At 44.1% G+C, this 12,955-nt stretch overlaps 2 protein-coding genes across 4 annotated transcripts in view; one reads left to right on the forward strand and one right to left on the reverse strand.

Moving 5' to 3' along the window:
* The window catches only part of C1H2orf76 (chromosome 1 C2orf76 homolog), a 65,464-nt gene that overhangs the window by 34,931 nt on the left and 17,578 nt on the right, over positions 1-12,955 (forward strand). The window lies entirely within an intron of this gene.
* STEAP3 (STEAP3 metalloreductase) overlaps positions 1-12,955 on the reverse strand; it is a 42,716-nt gene that overhangs the window by 8,710 nt on the left and 21,051 nt on the right. Inside the window, exons 2-5 of one of the 3 annotated variants that reach the window (XM_084808147.1) lie at positions 10,835-10,942; positions 9,779-10,273; positions 8,780-9,307; positions 3,700-3,861 (exon numbers count right to left, since the gene is read on the reverse strand). In XM_084808147.1, the coding sequence (XP_084664273.1) occupies positions 3,700-3,861; positions 8,780-9,307; positions 9,779-10,264 (1,176 nt within the window). In that variant the 5' untranslated portion in view covers positions 10,265-10,273; positions 10,835-10,942. The remainder of the gene's footprint in view (positions 1-3,699; positions 3,862-8,779; positions 9,308-9,778; positions 10,274-10,834; positions 10,943-12,955) is intronic. The other 2 variants (XM_084808139.1, XM_084808155.1) reach the window with 2 other exon arrangements.

The following is a 12,955-nucleotide window of genomic DNA, read 5'->3' on the forward strand; positions in this document are numbered from 1 at the left end:
TATTCTCCGTCAGCTGGAATGTCCAGTGAAGAATTGTGAAGGCATCTTGGATAAAAGTTGTATGGACTACGGCAGCCTTCCCCAACCCGGCGCCGTCCAGATCTGTCAGACTACAACTCCCATAATTCCAGCCATCGAACATGCTGGCTGGGGATAATGGCAATTGTACTCCAACACATTGCAGGGCGCCAGGTTGGGGAAGGCTGGTCTATGGATTCATGGACAAGTTGGATGCTATATTCCATTATGAAGTGGCTAAAAACTGCTTCCACATGTGTGTCCATAACTTCTGAAGCTCTCTAGAACTGTGTAGCGAGTTTCCACATCAACAGATACTAGGGAAAAGCTCTGGCATGGAAACTATCTGTTCAAGGCCATCCTAAGTTGATTTCAAACTCTGTGTGCCTTGAATATAGAACTTCCGTATGCAGTGGTTTTGGTGGCGTCTGGGTGGGATTGTAACATTTTAACTGGCCCTCAAATGGAAAGATTTTAGGAAGATTACCCTTGGGTGGAGAGGACACCAGCTCCTGTTCCCTATTTGTTAAGCCATATTGCAGCCTTCCCCAGCCTGTTGCCCTCCAGATGTTTTAGACTGCAATGCCCAGCATTCCTGATCATTGGCCATGCTGGCTGGAGCTGATGAGAGTGGCACAAAACATCTGGAGGACACCAGGTTGGGTAAGACTGCTTTATTGTATCTCATAACTTCTAGGTTGTGAAGTCAATCTCTGAAGGGTTTAATCAACTCTATTATTAATGGAACAGGGTCCAGAACTGGCCTCTGAAGGAATTATCTTATAATGCCATAATTTATCCACAAATCATTATGACATACAACTTTTTAACAAGAAAGCAACTGGTGCTTAGCATGTTTGAAAAACAAACCCACCACTGTGAGGGTAATCTTTCTAGTCCAGTGTGATGATGTATCAACTTCACTCCTCAACCTAAATTCTGAAATGCAGGAACGAAGAGAATCCAGATTTTCTTTCTTTTTTCTTGCATCATTTACAATGAAACTCATCTAATCCTTTCTCTTTTTGATGGTGCAAGATCTGTACATGTTCAGTCTCCACCAATTCAATTAAAAAGCGTACTGCTTGGCCCTTGGATGTGTGCTGGCTCTTATCTCAAGGGAGCATATCTGCAAAGATGAAGGGCCTATATATGTAGAGCTAGACTGACTGGACAAGCAATCAAAAGGGTTACTTTGGATGGCAATATTTTATTAGTGCCAATGAAGCAATGTGAAATCCAAGATGTATGCCTTATAATCCCTGCCAATGGCCCAGAGGAAGCTGTGACACATTCTTATATCGTGTGATGCAGCTCTTTAGAGCAGCATGATATCTTGGGCCAACCCTACATATATATAAAGCAGTTTGTCTTGATTACCATTTAAGCCTTTCCCAAAGCCAAATGAAGTGGAAATTTAAGTTTTATCTCGTGGAAATCAATAGGCTTAAATGCAAATATCTAACATCGGTAAGTATGAGTTGTGGATTAGGCTATTTAAACAACAGTCCTTATTAAAAAAAATAAATCCAGCCCACTTTGCCATATAGCACTAGAATTCTCTACAAGTCTTACACACACACACACACACACACACACACCATTGTCCTATTATGCATGGTTGAACTGCAGCCATCTCTGAAAGAGAGGTTATGTTGTCTGGAGGAAACATTTCTTGCCTGGCAGAGAGAGAAACCAAAATGACCTTAAAGGTATTTTGGATGTCTGCTTATAACAACAGCACAACAAGAAGAACAAACACTCGGGGAGAAATGTCAGGGCAGGAAATGAAGAGACTGATCTAAGTGAATTTGCGGGAGCAATTTGTGAGCAAGCAGAGACATGTTTGATTTTGCTGGGAAATCAGAACTCTTTTTGAAACAGTGAAATCTATTTATATGTTGCCGTTTGATGGTGCTCTGGTCCCAAACCTATCTCACGTGAAAAATGTATTCTATCTTATATAGAAGCACAGCTTTTTTCTCTGATTATTTTTGTCTTTGGGACAGTTCTTGAGGAGCTCAAAAATCTCATTTTCGTATTGCCAGCAACAGGTTCATTCATAGGTATCTTCTTAACTTACTCTGCCTCTCTTACTTTATTCAACGCAAGGTAACATTTCTAACCTCTGCTGACCACTTACCTAGGCCTGCAAACCTTTGTGTTTACGGAAGCTTACAGCCCATCCAGTGAGAACAACACTTGAACAGATTTCTGTATTGAAGCCTATGAAGTTGTCAGCACTTCCTATGGAATCACCTTGGTATGGAGTTTTTTGTTTTTGTTTTAACTGTGGGATTTCTCCATCCATTGAAACCTCAGTGCCAGAAGATATCCAAGGTAACAGAGTATTTTACTACTCTGGAGCTCTCTGGTCAAAACAGGACCTGGTTTTTGACATCTGGTACAAATCCTAGGAGTCTGGCTTTCTTTCAGGCTTGTGTCAGAGGAGCAGCGTCTTCTGCTTACTGCTGATCAGGACCCCATTCCAGCCCAAACTCCAAGCCCCCAGTTTCAGCAACTAAGTTCGGGGGAGCCCTATTCCAGGTCTGGATTTGGAGTTGAATGCCTATGATATTGGCCTGGCTCTTATTGCTGCTTCTGAGAAAATGGAAGCCCAGGTTTATGACCAAGAACTAGCTTTTGGCTGGCATCTGACAGCAAACACAAGCTACCAGTATCTCTATCTGTACATCCTTCTTATCTTCCTGGACCTAGAATAAGTCTGAAAATTGCACTTTCTGAACTCTAAAAGACATAAAGCTAGAAAAGGAAGGGAACACTGCATCAGTGGAGATCTTCTGTAGAAGTAAAGGTTGGACAGAAAGGATCTAAGAAGGGTTAAATGATCAGAGGATCTTCCTAAGGCTTTGATATATGAAAATAGAGATTCCCTATAGCTGGGGAGGACAACCTTCCTATCCGGCCCATAGAGGGCTAAGCACCCTCGGTGGGGCCCTCCCCCTCCCCCTCCCCTCTCTAAGCTCTGTCCCCTTACCTGCGGAGAGGAATCCCGGTGTTCTCTCAGAGTGGAGATAACATGAGATACCCCTGAGTCTTGCAAACCCCAGCTAATTGGGACATGAGCAGGGCAGGAAAGAGGTGCTGTACTTGGTGAACACCTGCAGGAGCTGGTTCTTGAAAGCATTGGCTGAGCTGGGTTTCTCCATGCAGGGAGGCATGGAGGGGAAAAAGTGGGTGGTGCGCAATGACATCATGGGAGGGGAGGGGCTTTAAGCCCCCCGCTCCCCCGCCTTATCATCCAGGTCACCAGCTTGGTCTTGGGGGACAATCCAGCCCCCAGATGAAAATAGGTTACCCCCCACCCTGCCCTATAGGGACCAGGTTGAGCACATTTCTAAGCATATTTTTTGATAAAACTTTGAGACAGGAGATTTGGCTAATCAGTACAGGCAGGGCTTTCAGAAGCTTGTCCGGTTTCCCAATTCTGATGTGTTTTCATTAGCGAAGGGCACTTTGGGAGATCTCATCGTCCTCGTGAGATCTGTGAATTCCAGATTACCTCTTGGGTTCAAGGATCTCTTTATGGGTTGGGATTCATGAGTCCCACTCTGGATGTTGGAAGTGTGAACAACAGCCCCATCACTTCTGGTCTGGCTGTGAGAACATGGCCTGAGGATTGTCTCCCTTTCTTGCAAAAGGCTTTGAGTTTGTGTTTACCTGAATGAAACTAAATTCCCTCCAGTTGAGAGAGCTGGAGATAGAAGGAAGCGAAGTTATGGCAAGCAAGGACAGTAAACCCAGGGCCATGATGCCGAAAGAGATGTAAATCTCCTTCCTCCAGACTTCCTCCTCTACCCAGGCATCTGCTCTCTTCTCCACCTGAAGGAACAAAGAGCAAAGGCATGTAAGATAAACCAAGGGGCTGAAGATGCATACAATTCACTCTGGTTATGCCATGTGGATTTACAGTGGACATTTGTAAACTCTTTGTCAAAGACAGTGATTCAGCAGTTTAATCTGGCACATGGTTGACTCCCATTCCAGTCTATGTATTTATACTATGCTGTTGGCCACTAACTAGTGCTAACCCTTGCGTGTGTACTCAGTTGTGGACAAAATGGGTTTGTCCTAATGCAGCACACTCTTATGTTTAGCCTCTTAGCATTATTTTCCAAAATAAACCTCTTCACTCAATTATTGACTTTGAGGTTTGAGCTTTTCACTTCATGTTGGCTGAATGCAACTTTGTTATTGCACAACACTATGGTCAGAAAAAAATATTCCTGGCTAAGTGTGTGTTTCATTCCAACTTGTATGTTAGATTAATGCACAACTACCCGAGGAGAGGCCTATTCCACAATCTCAGCCCTACTTCTGCTCAGCTTCAGAACTGTTCACATTGCTTGGGGCTGGGCTAAATGTTCTGCACACCCATCAGCAGACTTGTGATTCGTCCCTTTCCCTGCTGGGCACATTTGGCAGAAGAAGACATTTGGCACTTGTGAATCTGTCTGCTGCAGGGCTGTAGCCCCCAAGAATGTGCTCTTTCATGCCCTGTGCAGTGCCAACGATGGTTACAAACCAGATGTAGCACAAAAGGAAAATGAATGACTCCATAGTTCAGGGGTACAGAATCTCAGGCCCAGGAGCCAAATCTGGCCCTTCTGGGGTCTCAATCTGGCACTCTGGGGTTCCCCATAGGGCCAGGAATCCTTCCCCTGGCCCCACCCCATTATTCCCAAACACCAATCATGACTTTTGTGCAGCATTTTCCTTATTCTAAAAAGTAGAAATGCCTCTCCTAAGGCTTAGTTAGTAAGAGCTTTAAACTACAATATGCTGATATTTTTGGCCCCACCCCTTTTGCTTTTGGCTCCACCCACCCTTGGAATGCAGCACCCAAAAGTTTTTCTGAAATGGATTTTGGCCTTTGGGCTGAAAGAAGTTCTGCAGCCCTGCCATAGCTGTATTTGTGAGATCAATGGCTGGATGGTACTCTATCCCCATAGTAAAATGTATGGGAGCCACTGAAATATGATTTCTAAATGTGGCTGAAAGCATGGTCATGGGAGGGTACAGAACATACACAGTTCTCACTGACCTCTGGGGGACTTGCCAATAACTTGGTGCCTGCAAGATCAGACCATGTTTTGCCCCTGAGGGCTGCAATTAACATGGAAAGTCAGCTCTGGTTTCAAGCTAAGACCACAAGCATAGTTCTCTGAATACTTGACTGCTCAGGGGCTTAATGGGATTTGGTTTAAGTGCATTTAGGAGAGAAGTGTTCAAGCTAATGGAAAAAAAGAAATGGGATTTGTACTATATTACAGAGACTGACACTTAGACCCATCCATTTATTCCATTAAATCGATGCGATTCACGAAGCAAGGATGTTGCTAGAAAAAAAAAGACACAAAGAGAGAAATGGACAGAAGGCTTGCCTGGGATTTATTTACAAGAATCACAGAAGAGAAACACAGCTGGAATTAAGAGACCGTAGTTGGATTATATCCCTTGCACCAAATACAGTAAGGTACCCAGGCAGGCAAAACAAACTGCAAACACATCACTGCATCTCATATTCATTAGTATTTCTTAGGCTGTGATCCCAAGATTGCTTACACAAAAATAAGTTCTATTGGCTTCAGTGGAACTTCCATGTAGCCAGTTTAGAGTCGGGGCACTCTAAACTGGGCAGGTCTTATGAAGTAGAAAAAGGCTACATATATACATGCTAATCTTATACCTGATGCAAACCTATTCTGCCAAGGGGCTCCATAGAAATACCCAAGTTCAAATATTACGGTTTAGATCTATAGCAGGGGTGGGGAATCTGTTTGGGCCCAAAGGTTCTATTGGCTTCAGGGACACATGTCAGCTGTGGATGGGGCCAGAGCCCAGATTGGCCAGGGTCATCCTCCTAGCGCACACACTAGCATACACCCTATTCATCTAGTCATTCCCTTTCTCATATCCCCCGCTCCCACAAAATCATTAACCATTCAAAATCCTGTGGCTTCAGTAAATTCTTTCCCCTCCAATTTGACATCTGCCCAAATTATTTCCCCCCTTCCCCAAAATCATGTTTCCAGCACTGGCATTGCCCTGTTAAGAAATGTCCAAGGTGCTGCCATTGTTAGTGTTTCCCCTTTAAGAAAGCTTCCTTGGACCATTGTTTCCCCTTCCTTCTCCACCTTGGAAATTGGAGAAAACAGCTGAAGTACTGAGGGTGAGAAATGCCCTCTATATGGGTGGAAGAAGCAGCAGACGCAAAGTCTCTCTGGTGCAGCCTTGTGCGATGCAAAAGAAAAATACAGAAACATGTGAAACCCCTTCAGCTTTCTAGCTCTCAAGGGTGCCGAGAAAAGCAGCTAATTGGGTTCACGGCTTGGGACTGCCTCTCGATCCAGTTTTGCTCCTGAATGGTCAGGTGATGACTGTGGCCTAGAGTGTGTTTGCCCAACTTAGGTTGCTGCACTAGCTGTGCCCATTCTTGGAGAAGGAGAATCTAGCTAAGACCACTCATTTTTATTTAATTAAAATTATTTTAGGCTGTCTTTAAGGGTGAAACCCTCTCAAGGTGGCTTACAGGATAAAAAAAAAAACATACTAAAATATACAAATAGACAAACATACAATAAAATACTATAAAAACCTTAGACCAATAAAACCTGCAGCCCACAGATTATAGAAAGGCTAGTGAAAACAGGAGGGGCTTCAGAGCCTTCCTGAAGCTCTCCAAAGAAGGGGCCTGATGAACTCTTGATGGAAGCTGATTCCAGCGGTGTGGGGCCACCACTGGAAAGGCCTTCTCCTTTGTATTCACCAGCCTAACTGCCCTTGGTGGTGGGCAAGTGAGAAGGTCCTCTGTTGATGAACTCAAAGTATGGGCAAGTTGGTACAGGAGAAGGCAGTCCTTCAAGTAACTTGGGCCCAAACCATTTAAGGCTTTAAAGGTTAAAACCAGCACTCATGCCTTTATTACATCAAAGCTGGATTACTGCAATGTGCTGTTTGTGAGGCTGCCTTTAAAAAGTGTTTAGAAACTGCAGCTACTCTAGCATGTGGTGGCTACAGTTTCAGCAAGAGCCAGTTTTGTGGAGCATTGGGTTCTTTATTATCTCAACTGCACTGGCTGCCAATCGGTTTCTGAGCCAAATTCAAAAGTGCTGTTTATCAACTTTAAAGCCCCAAACTGCTTAGGGCCAGGTTACCTGAAGGCCCATTCCTCACATGAGCCAGCCCATCCATTCAGACCCTCAGAGGAGGTTGCTGTGTGTCCCCCTGCCATCAGAGCCATGGTTGGTGGGGCGCGGCACAAAGCACTGTCCGTCACGTTGCTCAGGCTTTCAAACTCCCTGCCCTGGGAGATCGGATTGGCCCCTTCATTTGTTTATGGCAGGAGCAGGCAACTTGTGGATCTCCAGATGTTTTGGCCTGTAACTCCTGTCATCACCCACTACTGGCTGTGCTGGCTACGGCTGATGGGAAATGGAGGCCAAACATCTGGAGGGCCACTATTGCCTGCCTCTGCTTTAGGGCCTACAGATGCCAGACCAAGATATTTTTTGGGGGAGGGGGCAGCTTATGGGCTGGTTGGCGCTTATATTTTGGCTCTTGTATTTTGAAATTCTGTTTTATTTGCTGAAGATAGTGCTGCATTTTTTTTTACCGTTTTTACTAATTAGTTTTCTTTTTCTTTTAGTTTATTGTATGGTTGCTTTTGACAATATTGCTGTTAGCCACCTTGAATGTCCCTCTTTGAATGGAAAGGTGAGATATGACACCTATATCTATTCTACCAAAAGCTCAGAAACAATACTGTCAAGCATTCTGTTCCCAAGAGTGGACAACCACATGCCAGTGTTCACAAGTAAAGGATCAACTAGGGCTTCTAAAATTCTTGTTTTTATATGCACATCATATAAAAGGTGCCCTCCAGAGGTTTTGGACTACAATTCCTGTAATCCTTGACCTGACCATTAGCCATGTTGGCTGGAGCTTATGGGAGCTGTAGTCCAAAACATCAGGAGAGCACCAGGTTGTCTACCCCACATATAATAGCAATTTCAATTATCTGGGGGACGGTCCTCATGTAGCCAAAATAGCACCATCTATGCCCAAGAGAAGATATCAGCAGACTCAAGAGAACACCTAAGTTTGAAGTAGCACAGAAAAACCTTTAGAACCCCCCTACCCCACCCCAAACCACCCAATGAAAACTGAACATGCTCAGTGGTCATGGAATACTGACTGACCGCTGAAGGTGGGGGGAAATGGAAAATCAGGTGGAAGGAGGAATGGATTATTTTGGACGAGCACTCTACGCTGCAACATTTTGTTGCAGGTCCTGCCAATTCAGAATATTTTCAATGCATCTAATTAAGATAAGACAGCCTTCCCCAACCTGGCCCCCAGATGTACTGGACTGCCACTCCCGTAATTCCCAGGCAGCATGGCTAATGGCTGGGTTTTATCAGAGTGGCAGTCCACACATCTGGAGGGCGCCAGGGTGGGGAAGGTTGAAATAAAGGACTTGGAAGAAAAGGTCTTAACTTGGTATTCTTTTGAACACACACATACACACACACACACACTCATCCATTACAAATTTGCAACACATTTGCAAAAGTAAGGATTAAGGTGATGCCTTGAGCCATCTTTAAGAGAGCAAATGGCCCTGGAGAGCCCTGGAGTGAAACTGCACCATTAACTAGGAATTCTGGATAGAGTGGAGTTTAAAACAGCAGTGATCCTACAAGTCTGCCAGCATTCCAGATAACTAGAACTATCATACCTGCTTGACGGCCTCGTTGAGTAACAGGTAACGACTGGACTGTCGCATGGGGAGGCAGAAACTGTACATGGCATGCAAGGCTGCACAGAAGAAACTTAGCAGGCCAATCTGCTTCCTATGCTGCAGCCACTGGTCCAGCCAGTCAGGGAAACGCCTGTATTTTGTGCAGTGGTACAGCTGGAAGATGGCCGCCAGTGTTCCGGGCAGGTAAACGAGGGAGAGCATGACGTAGGCAACGCAAGGCAGCGTGGTGTTGACGACCTCCACGGGAATCTTGTAGAACTTGTTCTTTTTGTCCCAAATGTAAGGGTGCAAAACCTGCCGGATGAAGTTGTAGGTGTAGAAGCAGAGAAAGAGGCCCACGGCCAAGAAGACGGGGATCTTCCAGGCAGGGAGGAGGTGCAGGGGAATATTCTCGATCTCGCGGGCTGAGAACAAGGAGCCCATGTCTATAGGGGTGAATCCCAGTTTGTGAGCAATTTCGGTAACAGCACGTTTGGCTTTTTGGTTGTCACAGCAAATGAAGACCTGCAGCAAATGGAGGATATGTGAGCAAATGGCTAAGTGAAAACAGGAATGTAAGAAAGTGGTACAGGTGGAAGAATCTGAGTGATGTGAGCATTGATAATATGCTCACATCTGGACATTTTATAGCATTGGATTGTTCAGCATCCATCACATTTCTAGCCTGCCCAAAAGCCAATAGTCTCTAGGTAGCTCACAACATGATAAAACGTAATATAAAACCTTTAACATACAAATATTTAAAACAGGGTGCCAAGCTGTGCGCAAGGCAGCAGGTTATGTGCTATTTGTGTGGCAGATATGCAAATGATTGATTTATAGGCATGCAAATTACGTAGAGTCCTGATCACAAGTATGAGAGACCTTTACTGTAATTGTGTTTTAGTCAATGTCTTCCCTCCCGTCTTTCCTTTCTCTCCAAGTCTGACAGTCATAGTGGTCTACACACTACTGATAAAAGGAACAGAATGATACCTGCTTATTCCCATCCCTAGGGCCTGACTGTAATGTCCATGCCGAGATAACGTTAAATCCTTTGACAACAATGCATGTTGGGAAAAGTGATGCCAAGTACTCAGCATTTGATTCTTTGTGGTGGTTTATTTCAGCATTGTTGCTCACATCCACCAGTATTTTGCCAGATAGCTCATCACTGAGGTCACAGAGCGTGGTGTAGTGTTCTCTGAAAAGCGCCACAAAGATAATATCCGTCTTCTTTATAGCATCTGCCTGGAATGTGACTTCAGCTGCTGAAGGGAAGAGGCTAGCGTTGCGCTTTGGGTTCCGGCTTCCAATCACCACTTCGAAACCTGAGCACACCAGGCGCATAGAGAGGGAGCGTGCAAAGTCGCCACTTCCCAGAATTCCAATAGTCCAGCTACCAGCAGCTGAGGCAAGGCTTGGGTCACTGTCCGCATGTGGGCAGCCCAGGAGTGGCTTGGCCATGTCGCCTCCTGGCATCCTGTTAAGCTAAAGCGAAGAAAGACAAGGTCGCATCAAATGCTCAGTTGAAAATGGCATCCTGCTGTCCTGCTACTCTGTATGAAGGTTAAATTCGTTTAATTTGTTTGCTGAATTTCTATAGTCACCTCGCTATACAGGTTCTCTGGGTGCCTCACAAAATAACAAATACAACAATTAAAATACAATATCCAATGCTAATGACTCCTAAAATTAAAAATACAATTGAAATGCAGGCTGCAGAATTTCCTTTTAGGCTTCTGCTATCAACCCTTAGAATTAACGTAGGAAAGCCAGTATCCTTTCCAAAGAGAAGAATGCATGCACAAGGACCACAATGCAGTTTGATGAGACTTACAAAATGGATTTGAAATGGGTCACAGAGACCAGTGTTGTTCGGGGAACAGATGGATGAAGTAACTCACATGCACACAACACCTCCACAATCGAGGTTCTGGCCTTGGCTCATGCCAAGTAGGTTTTTCTACTTTAACACAGCAGTTTGTTACTCAGTTTTAAAATGATACAAGTGGTGCTATTATTAACCCATTAAACAAAAGTGCCATCTACCTGCAAACATGAATGAAGTTCACTCCCAAAGTCATTAATATCTGAGAGAATACTATGATCCTGTGATCTTTAAGAGTCTCTTTCCCCCATCGAAGGCTATGTGGTAAGCTGAAAGCAGGATTTAGAGAGAACATTTATTAGGGCATTTATTAAAAAGATGCTGTCTTTTTTGGAACAAATAGCCTGAGGTGGAATTGCTACACATTCTAACCCTATCCAGGCATTATTTAAATGATTTACCTCAACAAGCAAGTGGATATAGGTGGGGCTGCACTAGGTAGCCACTCCCCTGATGTCATGTGCCCTGAGTAACTCTGCCCTCAGGCATCCATGCCTACAAGGAGCTAGCTGTGGCGGCAAGGCTACTTGGTGTGCTGATGTACTTTAAATAATGCCTGATGAGAGCTATCTCATAATTGTTCCAAGCAGGTTAATTTACCCTGAATTAACTGTAATCACCTTTTTTGTTCATACCATCAGAAAGCAAAGCAAGGGCATAACTGACACCCTCCCACACACACACACACACACACACTGTTTTTGAGGTATCTTTACGGGACACTTACCACAATCCTATCTTAATTGATGTATTTTACTCTGGAATAAATATTTTGGGGTGTTCTCATAATCAGGAATATGGATTGATGGGTTGCTACCCAGCAGATGTTTTGGACTACAACTCCCATAATCCCTGACCAGTGACCATGTTGGCTGGGGCTTGTGGGAGTTGTAGTCCTAAACATCTGGAGGGGACCAGATTGCCTACCCATGGATTAGAAGGACCACTGCTTTTTGCCACTAATATGCAAATGAGCCTTATGGTAGCAATCAAGGTGAGAAACAGACTCGCTTTCATTGTTACAGGAATGTCAGTTGTTGAATCAGGAAGTTGATTGTCAACTCTCAGTGACTCTTTTGAATATATGGGTGTGAGGAGAGTGGAGACCCAGGACGTTAAGAGCTATCACCTTGGGACAAATGTGAGGGAAGGAGACAAGGCTTGAGTCAGGCTATAAAAAGGCATTTGGTTGATGCGTTATTGTATCAGTTTGAGGTGTCTTTCAGAGTTTCCATTGCAAACTTCTTAAAACAAAGAGAAAAGCATATTTGTGAGTGAAACAATGAAATATTAATATTCAGGAAGGCGAGGTAAGGTTCATGTAGAGACCTCTCTCACAATGGGCCTACAACACTTCAGAAGCACAGTCAGTTCTCCCCAAGGAGTAGCAAACTGCTCTAGTCTCTTTTTATAGCCTGGCATTTCTGTTCTGTAATTGCCATTCAAAATGAACAAGGATGTTTGAAAACCTCTGAGAAAAACAGTGTGCCCAGGCCCAGTTGTTTTGCTTTGGATGATGTGGTGTGTGTAAAACTGGACAATTAAACTGTTTGAAAGTGTAAGCAAAACTGGGAGAACAGGTCAGGCAAGACCTCTGTAACTAAAGGTGGGTTTAACTGACACTGTTGTTTTAATCCCTGTGTTATCATGAGTTCAAGGTGATTAAGTAAGATGATTCTTTAAGAAGCAATATGGTCTAGTTGAGTGGTTAATAACATCTGAGTCATGCACCACTGGTGGTCTAAGCCTTGATTTTTGCTGATTCAAATGCACTGTACATCTGGGACTGGTCTCATATACATCCTGCTCTTGGTTTTCTTTCCAAAATTGGCGCTTGTTCTTAAGACCAATGGAAACAACTTCCCCCTTGGGGCAAAATATTTCTTAGCTGCCTTTCAGGCCAGAAGCCCCCACAAGGCGGCTTACAGCAACCGTGTAGCTAAGTCTGATCCAATTTTGGTAGCTTGATAATTATAATGGCGTGTGTGTGTCATGCTGTAGAATGTAAAGTATGTTGAATTTCTCTCCCAGTTTGGAGTTACAGCCAGTTCTACTCCCCTTCAAGTCAAAATCGTGGTGAAATTGACTAGACCAGTTTGCAAGCAGGTCTAGTCAACTACTGTCAACTACTCCAGAGAGAGAAATTATTGAATGGCAGGGTACAGATGAGAGGGAGAATAGTTTTGCATTGTGTGTGTGTGTGTGTGTGTTTAAAGGGCTGCAGATATGTGGATAAGCTTCCAATAATTTTAGGTAATTTAGGTAAACTACTTGCCATAATT

Source organism: Heloderma suspectum, chromosome 1 (assembly GCF_057233095.1).
Source record: "Heloderma suspectum isolate Gila_16-S chromosome 1, 16-S_ref, whole genome shotgun sequence".
NCBI lineage: Eukaryota > Metazoa > Chordata > Lepidosauria > Squamata > Helodermatidae > Heloderma > Heloderma suspectum.